Below are 14,535 nucleotides of genomic sequence, written 5' to 3'. Positions count from 1 at the left end.
TGGTCATTACTCTTAAAGTTACTCTAGCATAGTAGTGTATCTTCTCATTTCACAGACTGAAATATCCTGTCGGCACTAACCGGCTCGCCCTTCTCTCCCATTGGCCCGGAAGGGCCGACACCTCCCGTACGACCAGGCTGACCAATGGCTCCTGCAGTTCCAGCGGGTCCTCTTTCTCCTGTGGCACCCTGGACAGGCAAAGGAATGCAACATTTTAGTTAAGTGAAGTATATTGTGGAAACACAAAGAAAGAAAAAGGACAATAGAAAAAAAACACTTACAGTTGGTCCTGCAACACCAGGGGGGCCCTCCCCACCCTTCAGACCTCCAGTACCCTAGTAAACCATAAATCCAAGACAGTAAAAATGAGATTCTTTATATGTAAAAAATAAAATCCTATAGCAATCGCCATCTGACAATCTATAAGATGCCTGCTTTTATATTGGAACAGTTGTCACTTATGTAAAGGCAACAGTCATCACAGTAGGAATTAAAAGAAGGCATTCTCTCAGATGTGTTGAGAAATGTTACCGAAGTGCCAGGTAAGCCTCTTTCTCCTCTGAATCCACGACGCCCAGCAGGACCACTCTTCCCGGACAGCCCTGCAGGTCCTGGATCTCCCTGGAGACCAGAGAACGCAGAAAGATGGATCTCTGTTTCCACAACTCTCTCACTCATTAGGAGTCATCCATCACTCTTTATAGGCACTGAGCCATGCTGGGAGCTCTATTCATATTGAATGAGCCGAAACATATGGAGTGTAATGAGCAATGTAACTTATAACTAGATGAATGTGTTTGGTGTGTCACGTGATGATGATGATTTCAACACTGATATCTAACCTTGGCTCCCTCTTTGCCCGTGACTCCTGGCAGACCTTGCTCTCCAGGGGGTCCTGGGGCACCCGGATGTCCCCTGTCACCAGTGGGGCCAGTCTCCCCGGTTTTTCCCTGGAATAGAAGATAAGTGAGACAGATTTATTAGATCAGATCAAACATTCATAAATGTTGCATAGCTTCTTGGAACTGAGCGAAGACCATGAAGCATGAAGGCATTGTTCATCCAAGCCTGTGTGATCGACTTACCTGTGGGCCAACCACTCCAGCAGGTCCGGGGGGTCCAGTCTTTCCTTGAAATCCCTGTATAAAAGAACTTGAATGTGAAAATAGTTTTCACACTGCTTATAATACTAGATACATATCTATATATCTAGTTGCGAAAATTCATTTAAAGCCCAAGATGGGCCTTGTCCCAAATGCAGTTTTCGTGATGTGATGCTAAATAAAATGTCAGGTAGCAGTTCACTGTGAAGTCTGCACTAACTCAGCACTAAGGGTAAATAGTGCCTTTTAAAAGCACTTGTGAGTAATTAAATGACAAGTGGGATATACAGTGCTCTTACTTGTCATTTAAGGATTCAGAAGGCTGCTCACAAGTCACATCAAATGTGTCACCAGTCCATTTGGGAAATGACCGTGGTTACCTTTCTCTGAAATGATTCTTTTTGAAATATGAACTGACTCACCGGCTCTCCCCGTTGGCCTGGATGACCTGGCAACCCGTCCTTTCCTGGAGGGCCCTTAAAAGAAAGGACATAAAAAACGTTGGAGATATCGTTTCATTTTCTCAAAGAGTTTTCTTTCTTTGCTGGTCACTTACGTTTGGTCCCTTTGGCCCGGCTTCTCCATCGCGTCCTTGTGGACCTTGAGGGCCCTGAAGCAGAGCGGAAGAAACACTGTTATTCATTTATCTCCGGCAATGAAAAGAAATGTGAAATCTCACATTAGTCTGGTAGATTGACCGTGTAATATGAGGAGAATTGTAATAGATAACACATACTCTCTCTCCTACAGCACCCTGTGGGCCATCATGACCGGCAGAGCCCTGTGCATAAGACAAAAAAGGGGACGTCACATGAATTTAAACACATACAGGACCACCTTTTTCAAAAGGAATATATAGGATGGGTTTCTTACCTTGGCTCCAGGCTTTCCTGTCGGGCCTCTTGCTCCTCTTCCTCCACGTACACCCTACAAACAACAGGAAGCCAACACATAAATATGCTCATAAAGGATGCATGATTAAAACAATAGTTCAATCAATTATTATCGACTGCTGCCTTAATAATCTCTGTATGTGTTTTTAGTAAAACCAAAGAGGTTTTACATTTCATTAGCATGCTTAGTACTTACATTTGGACCTCTTTCACCATCGGGACCAGGCTGTCCGGCAGAACCCTGTAAAGAAAGCATAAAAAACAATGAGGACACACCTATCGCTGTAGCAGGGTAAGCGTAGTCCATTGGACAGTGTACCATTGCACAGGCCTCTTACCCTCTTTCCTTTCTCTCCTTCCACCCCAGCTGTTCCAGGAAAGCCCACTGATCCCTGTGGACCAATGCGAAGGTTAATCAATTACCACATTCCATTCATTAATCAACCTCTACATTTAATTAACCACAAATTAACCTCTGAAGTCCCATTACCATAAATAAGCTAAATAATAATTGTAGTTTCAGATAAGCTATTAATAAAACTGGCCTCTAAATGGTCATTAATCATCCTCAGTAAAAATTTAATCTTGAAATATTAATATACCATGACTGAAACCTGCGGCTTTGAGATTTCTGTAAAAAAAAAAAAAAAAAAAAGGTTATTGTTATTTCAATGATAATGCTTTACCTTGGAGCCTTGCCTGCCGGGATATCCAGGCAGTCCAGGAACACCAAGTTTGCCCTACACATGGAATGAAAAATCAGGAAAATGAAGGCAAACAAAAATAATTGGAATATAAACAACGCAAAATAGAAGCAGCTATTACCTTTTCTCCAGCAATTCCCGCAGGTCCAGGCTCTCCCAGGGGTCCTGATTGACCCTTCGGCCCTTCTGGTCCATCTTCACCACGGCTTCCAGGAGCCCCATTATCACCCTGAGCATGAACACACACAAGTTATGCCATCAAAAAATTAAATTTTTTAAGAAATTTTGAATGGTTACCACAATGTTTTTGTATGTATTAAGTAAAATACTTTTCCTCTGCATGATATGAAGTGTAATTTGTGTCAGTAGCACAAAACAGTGTGGGACCACTTAAACACTGTAGTGCAATAAAACACTTTTGAGCAATAATAATGTTTGTTTTAACAAGCACCTTATTTGGGCTGAATGGAAAAACTCACTCTGTCTCCATTGATGCCCATGTCACCCTTGGCCCCTGGGAAACCATCTTCACCCTGTAACAAACAAAAATAATTCTATTAGCCGGAATAAAATGCAGACACACTTAAAAAACATCACACATCCTGTCACACATCCTGTGACAAAGCCGTGCTTTATCTACCACACTGATAACTGATTGTGTCTTCTCTTCCCTTGCTTTGTTATGAGAAAACAAGTGGATTATGTTTTTTCTCTTACCTTCTCCCCCTTGCTACCCTTCAGTCCCCTCACCCCGTCTGCGCCCTGTTAGAAAAGAGCAAAATATATCAAGTGTGTGCCGCAGGGATCTCTGAACCTCAGGTAGGAAACATTCACCCGAAAAGCAGAATCTCAGAGAGGATGTCTTGGCATGAATACCAGCACTGACTGTTTAAAGTAATAAAAATCATGGCTTACAAAATGCTGGAGGTAAGACATACAGCAACAAATAAAAGCACCACTGGGACAGAATATAGACACAGATGATAATAATCTGGATGACACCTTCAGAGTAGATTTATGTGCTATCAGGATAAATCCATTTTTTATTCCTTGACCACATGCTGAAGGCTTCACACACTTCCTCACAAACAAGCCCGGACAGGTTTCGTTTTCCTCCTTGTTGCGTTTTCGACTGTCCATCACGAGTGCTGTGCACTGTCAAGGCTTTTCCAGGAGGAATTAAACTGGTCTACCTGAGCCAGTTGTCTGCCATTCACCCACAGTCGGACTGTCAATCAAAAGTCTGCCATCCCAGACAGGATGTCTTTGAGCTAACCGTACAAGCTGCGATCTTAAAACTGCTCACCTTGACTCCACGGGGCCCGGGATATCCGACCGGCCCTTGTGCTCCTGATAAACCCTGAATAGAAAAAGAGACAATGTTAGTCTAGTGAAGGGGAAAGCATTGCACTAACAATACCCTGTCATTTATCTACGATTAAACCATGTGTGCCGACGACAATGCCTTAGCGTGTATGCTTCGTGATGACGACGCGGCATTAGGGTACATCGGTGAAAAAGAAACAATGACCGCACAATGGCGATGGCTTGATTCAAGTGTGCAATTACTGCGATAGCGCACACATAAAAGCATGCCGTTATGCTTTGTGAACGGTTATAATTTAGCGACTGCAGCTGGAGAGCCTGTAACAAAAGGCTTCAGACAGAGGGGACCGTGAACAGGGCAGCGCTTTTCTGCGTGGGGCCACATTTAAACTCTTGGCTCTCTCTGCTTCCTCTTCAAATTTTCACCGCTTATTCAGGTCAGTGGAGCAGCGATGTGTGTGTGTGTGTGATTGTAACCCACCTGGTGTCCCTTCTCCCCAGGGGGTCCCTCTCTTCCAGGATGACCCTGTGATTTGAACAGGATAACCAGGTGTTAGCATGACAGCAGGCTGATTAGGGGACATCCTGTTTCTGTGAGAGAGCTAATGAGCCAACACAAAAGGCCAGGCCTGGACTAAGGACTCTGCATCATCGCTTTTTCAGGATTCTGTGCATGAAAATTATGCTGTGAAGATTTATTGGGATGGTTCGTGGGAACGGATTAAATTGTATCTGTATGCGCCATAGCGTCCCCTGCTGGCTGGTAGAGATAGAAAATTTTAATTTAGTTCTGTGATAGTTTTGTAGAACAGAACTTACCGGAGGACCATCAATCCCAGGAAGGCCCTGCATTCCAGGTTTGCCTTCAGGGCCCTGGAAAAAAAGCACAAGCAAACAAATAAACACACACACGCTCAGTATTAAATCCTCTGATCCAAACCACAAACCAAAACCTTCTTTATACTCAGCATACCCAGCTTATTAACTGCAATCAATATCCATAATGTGCTTAGACACATTTGAGAGAAGATGTGTGTCTGTGTGTACGTGAGATTTCGCAATTGATTATCTGTCTAGATTCATATGGAATTCTGAATAAAAGCACACACACTTAGATGCTCACTCGCTCACATTCAATGCTTCTTTTCAAATGCTCATCTACTAAGGGGTCAAATGTCAGTGCTTTAAAACTGAAATAAAGCAAGACTAGAGTTTACCTTCTCTCCTGGCAAGCCTATAGGCCCCTGTGGACCAGGGAAGCCCTGAAAAACAACATAATTCTTCATTCAGAGGCAAAACTGTTTTAGTGCACATTTGCATTGCTGGCATGGCTTCAGTATGCGGTGCTGGAGTTTATATAGATGTATACCTGTATGCCTGGGTTCCCCTGTTGTCCTGGAGGTCCAGGCTCACCAGGTGGTCCCTGTAAAATAGTAGAAAAGTCATCAGTTTTGTGTAACCATAATCATCATTATGTAAAGGCATTAGTTTAGGATGTCTTTATGTCCTCCTGGGAAGATTTGACTTGGTTTGCATGTGTGCGTCCAAGTTATTTAAAATGGACATTGTGTGCTATTTCAGGGTTATTTCAGTTTAAAAAAACAACAAAAAGATTTGTTGCTCTAGTACCACAAAATCAAAAGCAAAGAATCTGCATTATTGGTGCTTTAAGTATGTGTTTTAGCTTTCTCCAGCTGTCACTGAGAACCATGGTAAATATATTTTTGTTGTGCAGGGCTGTTGCCTCATAAACTGGCTAAATGAGTAGTATTTTCTGTCAAGCTTTATAGCTGATTTTAATCAACAGTACACAAAGTGCATACAAACTAAAATGTACAGTTTACAATGAAAATCCAACGCACAGTTTGTAAAAACAACTAATAATGTGTTCACACTGAGAATGAAAGACTAACCCATATGGGTAATGGCCAACATATCCATTCACTTTCATTGTAAGTGCATTTCTGTTTAAAAACTGTGGAATGAGTTCAAATTTTCTGTGGTAAGCCACAGATGTTGTCAATAAAGCTTTAGTTGTTTTTAACACAGGATCACTAATTTAATTATAACCAATATCAATTAGGTTGTCTTCTGATTCTTTAATTGACAAAACCTCGACTCTGAAAATTAGAGCTCAAAGTAATTACACCATAGTGTTGTTATTAATTTGCAATCATCTTGCAAATACTACCATTCCAACATTACTTAATGTCAGCATATGTCAGCTGAAAAGATGCAGGCTTGAAGTAACTTTGTTCTGCTGTTTTCAAGGAATCTGTTATCCTATCTGCCAGGCATCTACAGGGCCTGTTGCACATTTCTCAATGGTTATATCGGACATGTTGTTTTGAACAACCACACCAAACCTCAGAAATACTGGAATTTATTGGCCTCAAGACATTCTGCAATACATGCATGGGAAACTTAATAGACTCACCAAGTTACCCTTTGCCCCTTGAACTCCATCAACGCCTTGAATTCCCTAAAAGCAAAAATGCAAGGTTTTATTTCACAACAATGCAGCAGTTAAACATCTCAATAACAATTCAGCCCCTCTATTCATGCTGTGCATGACAACTAGCCATTATGTAAATATGATAGATGAGCAATTGTCTTACCTGCTGCCCAGGTGGACCAGGTGGCCCTCTTGGCCCCACAAGTCCTCTTAGCCCCTGTAAAGTAAAACAATCAGAAACTCATCAGAAACTCCCATTAACATTATGAAGGTCAAGTGTGTTAATGATCGAAAGGTATATCACTGCAGATTACAGCTGGTGTATGCACAAGGTGGTTTATTCACATCTGTACTAATGTGTATGCGAACGTGTGTAAACCTTCTCTCTCTTCTAGTGTGTGTGTGTGTTTGTGTGCATGTATGGCTGGTGTGTGTGTTTTGTTTTTGTCAGTCTTGGTCTTTGTACACCGGCCAAGCCACCTGTTCCAGAGCCACATCTGTGATCTCCAGGGAGGTGATTGATATGGAAATATAATCATGCAGGCCAGGATTTCATCTCTTCCCTCCACCAATCTCCCAGCTCATCTATCTCCATCTCCGCATTTATCTCCACAGCATCTCTCTCTCCCTCTCTCTCAGCAGGCGTGCGGCGTAATGGTGCTCAAGTCCCTTACTACTCTAGGTGATCCATTTAAACAGCCGGAGCCCCAATGGATCACAGCTCACCTGCCGAGACTTAAATGGCGCTTGAGCCACTGTTAATCAGGCTGTGCCAAGCAGGAACACGGGCCTGCCCATGGGATGTCAAAGTCGTGTATGTGTTTATGTGCTCATGTGCATGTGTCTTTGGGTTGGATCCTGTCACTCACAGGTTCTCCCGGTTGCCCTCTTGGCCCAACAGGTCCATCCGAACCCTGTAATTGGAAATCAATCAACAAGTTTGCCGATATAATCATCTTCATTGCAGTTGAAAAGCATAAGCGAGATCTGGCCTTTAGTCTTTGAGGAAGGATGTCAGAAGGGTTATGTATGCAAAAATATTCCCATTCTTGAAAGCTGTGATCAATGTGAATCGCTGCTGCATACATTTTTCAACTTTGCATAATGAGAACATCCCACACAGTGCATGGCTTGTCTCTTTCATGCGATTTGTGAGTACACACCTGAGGCAGTGCAGGGGATCTTTAAACGGATTATTAGTAATCTGATAAAAGACTCATTCAGGGGCTTGAACAAAGCTTCTGAAAACAGGACAGAAGGAAAAGCGAATGTGTGTTACCTTATGACCAGGCTCTCCAGGTGGACCGTGGGGTCCTGGTTTTCCTCTGTCTCCCTGAGGATTGTTCACATGAGGGTCACATTTAAGATACAGCACACAATATGAATTCTAAATTAGATCTATTAAAAGTGAAGCGGAGCGTTTAGGCACATCTAAGAGGCACTCTCGAGTGAGCAGTAAACAGACTGTGTGATTTGATTAAGCAATTTGGTGTTCTCTACGCACTCTATGTCCTTTGTTCCCTGGAAGACCAGGTAGTCCATCAAAGCCCCTGTCACCCTGCAAAAAAAGACAGAGATCCGTGAGCAAGATCAGCAAAGCTGCGTTTTCAAACACACTCCAGCAGCACACTTCATTAGCTAAACAGAACTCGTGTTCTTTCCCAATGTCATATGCTTTGCTTCAAACACACAAACGCGCAGACTAGTGAGCAGTGACTACGGGGCAGAGGTGTGTGTGGCATGTGGCAGGGTTTGACAGGCCGCCTCAGAGGAACCTTCCCATCTGCTGCGATTCTCAGCCCGCATCCGGTGCTGGGACTCGGAGAGCTGCGGGAGTACCTCGCACTTCCTCATCAAACACGCTGCTGTTGTGCTAAATAGCTCTGCGTGATTTATTTACTGACGGGTCCTGCAGCTGGACAGGGCTGAATGCTTGCTATTGTCAGCGCACACAATTAAACACAGCTCTCAATAGCAAACGGTTCCATCAATGACCAGAACTATTAAGGTCAAATTTAAAAAGTTTCCGGTGTTCCTGTTTAGCTCTGGCAGTTGAAACTACCATTTGTGGACATACACATACAAGCTAATTACACACAAAAGCTGGATATTTGTGGTGACTGCCCATGCAATACTTGCCAACATATAGAGAGCTACGGGAATGAGTCCTAAAACCCAGAAATGGCCATTTTTGAAATTCTGGTTATATCGGTCCATTTAGTGGGTTTTGTAATGGTTTTTTGGTTAAATGCCTAAAATATGGTCTGTGGTTCATACAAGCCTAAAATATTTTCATGTTTATTCTGTGACATAAAATACTTCCCAATAAAATGGGAGTATAGAATAGTGTTTTTTGTTAATGAAAACACGAAACGCGAAATGTTGGCAATCTTTTGTCCCCTGACTACAACAAAACGAGGCAATGACGAGACCATGACAAGGTCAATAAACAATAACTATCAAAATGCAATCGTTGATAAAAGACTACACTGAAATGTATTTTAAAGGAATACAAACTATATCTAAAAAAGCCGACAAAATACATGCCTCCAATTCATGAGCTTTTCAAAATTAGAGCTTCTTTGTTAAACTGACATATTTTCTTGTATTGTTGATTTTACAATCTGGAAGCCATGCACACTCACCTGTTTTCATAATGTACACAGATATTACTTTAGATATTAAATAGCCTTTATTAAATTAGTACACTAAAGTGAATATGTGGCTATATATATAAATATGCTTTATATATATATATATATATATATATATATATATATATATATATATATATATATATATATATATATATATATATATAAAGCATATTTGACACAGGAATAAAACTAAGTCTAAATTACAAAATGGCTGACAAAATTAACACTAGTACAGAAGTTTTGGGAAGACTTTCCTATTCACTACTCACTACATTGCGTTTATAACCATGAACTATTCTAACTCAAACTCACACTTTCCATTTATTAGGTGGTTTACATAGGCTTATATAAGTTGTGTTAAATTGTGAAGATTATCATAATAAACAGAATGTGTATGAATCATTAACGCTAGTCACAGAGCCAAAGTTTTGCAATAATCCAAAAGCCATTGGAACAATCCTAGAAGTCTTTTGTGGTTGGTTGCTAGGGCATTGCTATGCAGTTGCTAAGGAGTTTCTTGCCTCTTGCAATTTAAACTGAGATATGTACAGAGGTTTAATATTTATCATTAGAGTGGTTGTTTAAACCCCTAACCTAAGTGTGAGCAATAGTAGTAATGACTGCCTAATTATCATAGGTTAATGTCAAATGTGTAAACACAGGAAATAAAACTCGAATCACAGAGGAAGCTGATATAAATGGTGTAATACAGCCACAGCCCTTATTATTGTGCAAGGCCTGTCCTACTGGGACTATATGGTGAATTACCTTTGCTCCCGTCTCTCCAGGAGCCCCTCGACCTCCATCTGCCCCTGATCGACCCTGCAAGGTGAAACACAGAATACCACTTCGTCATCATATTCTGTGCACCACTGTGTGCTGCTTCATGCAATATTCATGAAGTAAAAAACAGCACATCAATATAAAAACTGTTATCGCCCAATTCATATTCATGATGAGGTTAATTAAATGGATCAGACTTGAACTTTGATCACTCATCCATTGATTTTCTTACACTGAGTGTGAGATGTTCAGTCTTACCCTTTTCCCTGGTTTCCCATTAAGACCAGCAGGACCTGGCAACCCACGTGGGCCCTTAAAAGAGAGGAATACGAAACAGAGAGAGAGAGATGATTTTAAAGGCTACTGAATGTAAAGGAGAATATCAAAAGGAAATGTCCTCACCGCAGGCCCAGTCTCTCCACTGTCCCCTTTTAGTCCACTGGGACCTGGTAGACCCTGGAACAAATATACATTTTCAAAGACGGAAAGTATCCATTCAACCCCTCTAAAACCATAAAACAATCTGAATTTGAAGTAGATGGCATAGCCAGTGCTAGAAAAAAAGTCTGAAATAAACTGGAAAAGAAATGACAAAGTTTCTCACCACTGGTCCCGGCCTCCCGGTGAGACCTAATGGACCTGGAGGGCCCTTCAATGATAGCTAGAAGCAAAGACAAATAAAAACAAATAGAAAAAGTTTCACATTTCTCCTCATCCTTAACCCTGTGCTGAATTTACAACATTACCATTTTGTCCAAAATTTTAAAAAGACCAGTTCTCAAATCAGGTTTTAAGCTGAGCATATATTATAAACATCTGCTTATTTGGATAGTATACCGTAACACTGTTCAGTGTCACACAACATCTAGATTTTTACGGTTTCTGAAGATGCTACGTGTGAAACGGATTTTGTAGGTTGCTGCCAAGAGATCTGAGCAGCTTTTATTTGTAAATAAAAAATGATAAATAAATAATAAAACCAAAAAGTTGTTTTCCTTACTAAGCTAATTCTTAAAAAATACAAAATTCTAAAAGTCAATTCATTAAGTAAGTTCAGTCACATTAAATTGTTCATGTCAGCATCAGAGATACATTACAGTGTGTCCCAAATTGTAATTTTTTTGGTGTCTTACTTTGGTCTGTTGTAAGATGGCTTGAGCCTGTGCCTCTTGAGCCGATATCACAGGTCCCTTCTGAGAGTCTCCTCCATACTGGAACTAAATGCAAAAAAGAGACTGCTAACTAAATAATTTACTTACATTCACTATTAAAGATATATATTTTAACATGTTAAGCACTGAAACAAAACGAAGTATGCTGGATGTCATTAAGTCTGTTTATATCACAGCTCCACCATGTGGCCAAAGCATGCTACTGAGGCCACGTCCTCAAGTTGTGTGAGGTAAAATTTTAATTATTTTCCTCTGGCAAACAACTCCAGCTAATAAGATGCAAGTGGTTTAAATGTGTTACTGAAGGAATGACTTCATCTTACGGGTAACATAAGCAAAGTGCCTGGAGGACCGGGTATCCCATCAGCGCCAGGCAGCCCTGGACGTCCCTCAGGACCCTTGGGGAGGAGAGACAATTAGCTCAGTTCATCAATGGAGCATTTCTGTACATGCATGTGCACACAATCGTGTCAGCAATACTCACTTGACGAAACAATTGCAACAGCATCCTTCATTTATTCCCTATCCATTGGCTTGTTTCCTGAATGCAGCCTAACACCTAATGATTTTTCTTTTTAGTGTTGCCTGTATCAAAGCCTACTGTGCTTATTTTCCTGGTGTAAAACATTTAAGAGCTCAGCTAATCAAAGCTGTCAGTCAACAGTCCTCTCCCAACAACACAGAACTTCAACCTTCAAAAGAAAAAGATAAAACCTGCGGCTAGTACATATTCTTTTACCTTTCACTCAATGTTTTAAGACCTCTATAGATATACGAGGCCAAAAAGAGCTTACATCTCAAGCAAACGCGCTTTCTCAGCCTAGTCTGATGTTTTTACTAAAACTCAACTCTTTTGTGAAGCTGACACCCCAGAGAAGTTGATTCACAACCGGCCAGAGGCGCTAAACTGAGCGGAGACAAAAGAATAATCTATCTTCATCCCTACTGTCAGAGGTAAATGATGAATTCAGGCTCTTTACTGCAGTTGGAAGTCTGCAGTCTGTCTTACACTGCTAAGGGATCGTGTGTAAAGAGTGAGTCACGCTACAAGAACAGACACACTGTCCAGAGCAAATTAGGTCAAACTATCAAATGAGTCATGGCTCCCCTGATGCCTATGGCCTCGGTAGAGGTTGGTGGTCCCTTCGAGGGGCTCTGAGTCATCGGTAAGGTTTGTTCCATCTGCACACAAGTCCAATCATCCCACCGATCTCCCCTTGATGTGTCCTATGTGTCCTAGAATCAAGGTTCATGTCGGGTCATGTGGGTCAGCTGATTATGAGGACACTCACCACATCACCTGGGTCTCCACTGGGTCCCGGGGGACCTGTGATGCCAGGAATTCCTGGAAGACCCTGGGAGAATAAACAGACACACAAATAGTTTTTTTATGAAACAAATGCCAGACACCATTTCAAGGCCACCTGAAATCACTCGAAGGCTTTATTTCCCTGTGTTTTGTCTAAATTATTCTCAAAAATTCTGTTAAATCTTAATAGTATTATGACTTACTTCTGGTCCCGGTGGGCCAGGAGGTCCTTGAAAATATGTGCCCTAGTTAGTATAAAACACAAAGAGATTAGAATTAGATTGCATTAGCCAACATAAATCAGTGTGTGTGTGGGTGTGTGTGTGTGCGTAACTTCACACTCCAGCACTCACTGGTTCAACAACAGCTGGCTCTCCCTTCTGTCCTTTCTCAAATCTCCTGCCCTGTAAGAGAAAGAACAGGTGACAGATGAGATCTTGGTCACAACTGGCTGAGATTGGAGTTGTTACAATAATAATACATGTTACAAAAAGTAGTTTTAAAGATTTCAGTGTAATTTTGTTATTATTGATACCAGTTTTAATACCACATCAAAAACAAATGCGCTAAAGCAACATGAACTTTTATTTAAAAAGTGACACATTTTTAAAAAAGAAAGAATGAATAAATAATTGGAAAGTTGTATTTAAGTTATAGATATAAGTTATATTATAGTTACATTTAAAAAGTTCAATATAAAGCTTTAGTATACTCCAGTTACTTTTTGCAAATCTTCTCAAGTAATTAATTAAGTAAATTTAAATAGACAAATACAGAGAAGAAGTGGACATTTACTTTAAAAAAGTTAAATATAAACACAAATATTCTCCAAATAAATTTAAACAATGTTGTTTAGCTTTCAGTATTTTTCAGTCGAATAAAGATTACTTTTTGCAAATCTATTTACACGGGTAAATATTTATAGAAATGTATTTACACAGGTAAATATTTATGGAAAATTAACATTCACTAATATTTTTCATCTTTACGCATATTGCTACATAAATCTAATACTGTATAAAAACTACTATTACTGCATTTCTGTCTTATTGTAGAATAAACTCTGTCCATATTTGAAAATCCACATTTGCCCGTGCTGTTATTGCAAAACGGTACCTCTCCATCCCATGTGTCTGGTTTCTCCCTCTGAGCTGGGTCAAATCGGTCCTCATAAACCTCATATTCCTCATACTCCTGTTCAAAGCTGTTTGAGTCATTTTTAAACTCATACTCCAGGATCTATGAATGCCGAAAATATCCGTTATCAACAGCTCAGACATGCTCAGAATAGTCGGAAAGCCCAGAAACAGAAATCACATACCTCATAGTCTGTGATATTGGGGCCAATTGTCACTGTGGAGACCAAGAGCTCATTGTGTTCATCACCATAAAGGTCATCACTGAACTCAACCTCTGGTGTTTTAATCGGCCTCTCTTCCTGCACATCAACACAGCAGAGTCAGAGACGGCACAGCCATGGCAACCGCAACCATGGAGATACCGAGCACAGTCAGTCATTTCCACTCTATATTAGTTTGGGTTCACTGGGCATCTAAGCTTTAGACACATTAAGGCCTGAAATATAGTCTACACAAGCACATAATTTCAAATTAAGATATGTATCAGAATACGCTGCATTCTTTGCTCTGCCACAAGGGGGTGCTATATAGTGAGTATTAGCATAAACTTGCCTTGTTCCGTTTTTTACCCTCTTCAAGTTAACTACTGTCATGGCTGAGTGGCTGTAAGATGAAAATCTTGCTTGAAGTTACAGCACTGAAGTGTAACAGATGTTTGATTGCAACTCTTTCACCCCCTTGAGTAACTAGATTTGTTTGTAATGCAAGAGTGCATAATAAAAAATAAGCTCACTTCCAGAATAAAATTTCATGATAATTTGCTCACCCCCATGTGTGCCATGTCTTTCTCTCTTCAGTAGCAAAGAAATTAAGCTTTTAGAGGAAAAAAGATTTTTGTCCATACAGTGGACTTTAATGGGACATAATGGATTGAAGGTCGAAATTGCAGTTTCAACAAAACAATAGATAATTTTCTAAACAATAAATAAATGTATATAATTTTTAACCACAAATGCTTGTCTTGAACTACTTTTGCAATGCGCATGCCCATCTT

The 14,535-nt window shown here is 40.6% G+C and overlaps 1 protein-coding gene across 2 annotated transcripts in view; it reads right to left on the bottom strand.

Moving 5' to 3' along the window:
* col5a3a (collagen, type V, alpha 3a) overlaps positions 1–14,535 on the bottom strand; it is a 47,113-nt gene that overhangs the window by 12,704 nt on the left and 19,874 nt on the right. For both annotated transcript variants that reach the window (XM_043235655.1, XM_043235656.1), the window contains 36 exons: positions 13,724–13,840; positions 13,519–13,641; positions 12,756–12,806; positions 12,606–12,647; positions 12,386–12,448; positions 11,417–11,491; positions 11,055–11,138; positions 10,526–10,582; positions 10,324–10,377; positions 10,180–10,233; positions 9,907–9,960; positions 7,986–8,039; positions 7,761–7,814; positions 7,351–7,395; positions 6,645–6,698; positions 6,464–6,508; positions 5,396–5,449; positions 5,244–5,288; positions 4,846–4,899; positions 4,508–4,552; positions 4,007–4,060; positions 3,418–3,462; positions 3,180–3,233; positions 2,822–2,929; positions 2,683–2,736; positions 2,335–2,388; positions 2,193–2,237; positions 1,977–2,030; positions 1,840–1,884; positions 1,660–1,713; positions 1,526–1,579; positions 1,086–1,139; positions 843–950; positions 532–621; positions 282–335; positions 81–188 (listed from right to left, as the gene is read on the bottom strand). In XM_043235655.1, the coding sequence (XP_043091590.1) occupies positions 81–188; positions 282–335; positions 532–621; positions 843–950; positions 1,086–1,139; positions 1,526–1,579; positions 1,660–1,713; positions 1,840–1,884; positions 1,977–2,030; positions 2,193–2,237; positions 2,335–2,388; positions 2,683–2,736; positions 2,822–2,929; positions 3,180–3,233; positions 3,418–3,462; positions 4,007–4,060; positions 4,508–4,552; positions 4,846–4,899; positions 5,244–5,288; positions 5,396–5,449; positions 6,464–6,508; positions 6,645–6,698; positions 7,351–7,395; positions 7,761–7,814; positions 7,986–8,039; positions 9,907–9,960; positions 10,180–10,233; positions 10,324–10,377; positions 10,526–10,582; positions 11,055–11,138; positions 11,417–11,491; positions 12,386–12,448; positions 12,606–12,647; positions 12,756–12,806; positions 13,519–13,641; positions 13,724–13,840 (2,259 nt within the window). The remainder of the gene's footprint in view (positions 1–80; positions 189–281; positions 336–531; positions 622–842; positions 951–1,085; positions 1,140–1,525; positions 1,580–1,659; positions 1,714–1,839; positions 1,885–1,976; positions 2,031–2,192; positions 2,238–2,334; positions 2,389–2,682; positions 2,737–2,821; positions 2,930–3,179; positions 3,234–3,417; positions 3,463–4,006; positions 4,061–4,507; positions 4,553–4,845; positions 4,900–5,243; positions 5,289–5,395; positions 5,450–6,463; positions 6,509–6,644; positions 6,699–7,350; positions 7,396–7,760; positions 7,815–7,985; positions 8,040–9,906; positions 9,961–10,179; positions 10,234–10,323; positions 10,378–10,525; positions 10,583–11,054; positions 11,139–11,416; positions 11,492–12,385; positions 12,449–12,605; positions 12,648–12,755; positions 12,807–13,518; positions 13,642–13,723; positions 13,841–14,535) is intronic.

The sequence above is a fragment of the Puntigrus tetrazona genome, chromosome 3 (genome assembly GCF_018831695.1).
Source record: "Puntigrus tetrazona isolate hp1 chromosome 3, ASM1883169v1, whole genome shotgun sequence".
NCBI classification, from domain to species: Eukaryota; Metazoa; Chordata; class Actinopteri; order Cypriniformes; family Cyprinidae; genus Puntigrus; species Puntigrus tetrazona.
Note: the sequence above shows the minus strand (reverse complement) of the source record. Positions and strands in the feature narration are given on the sequence as shown.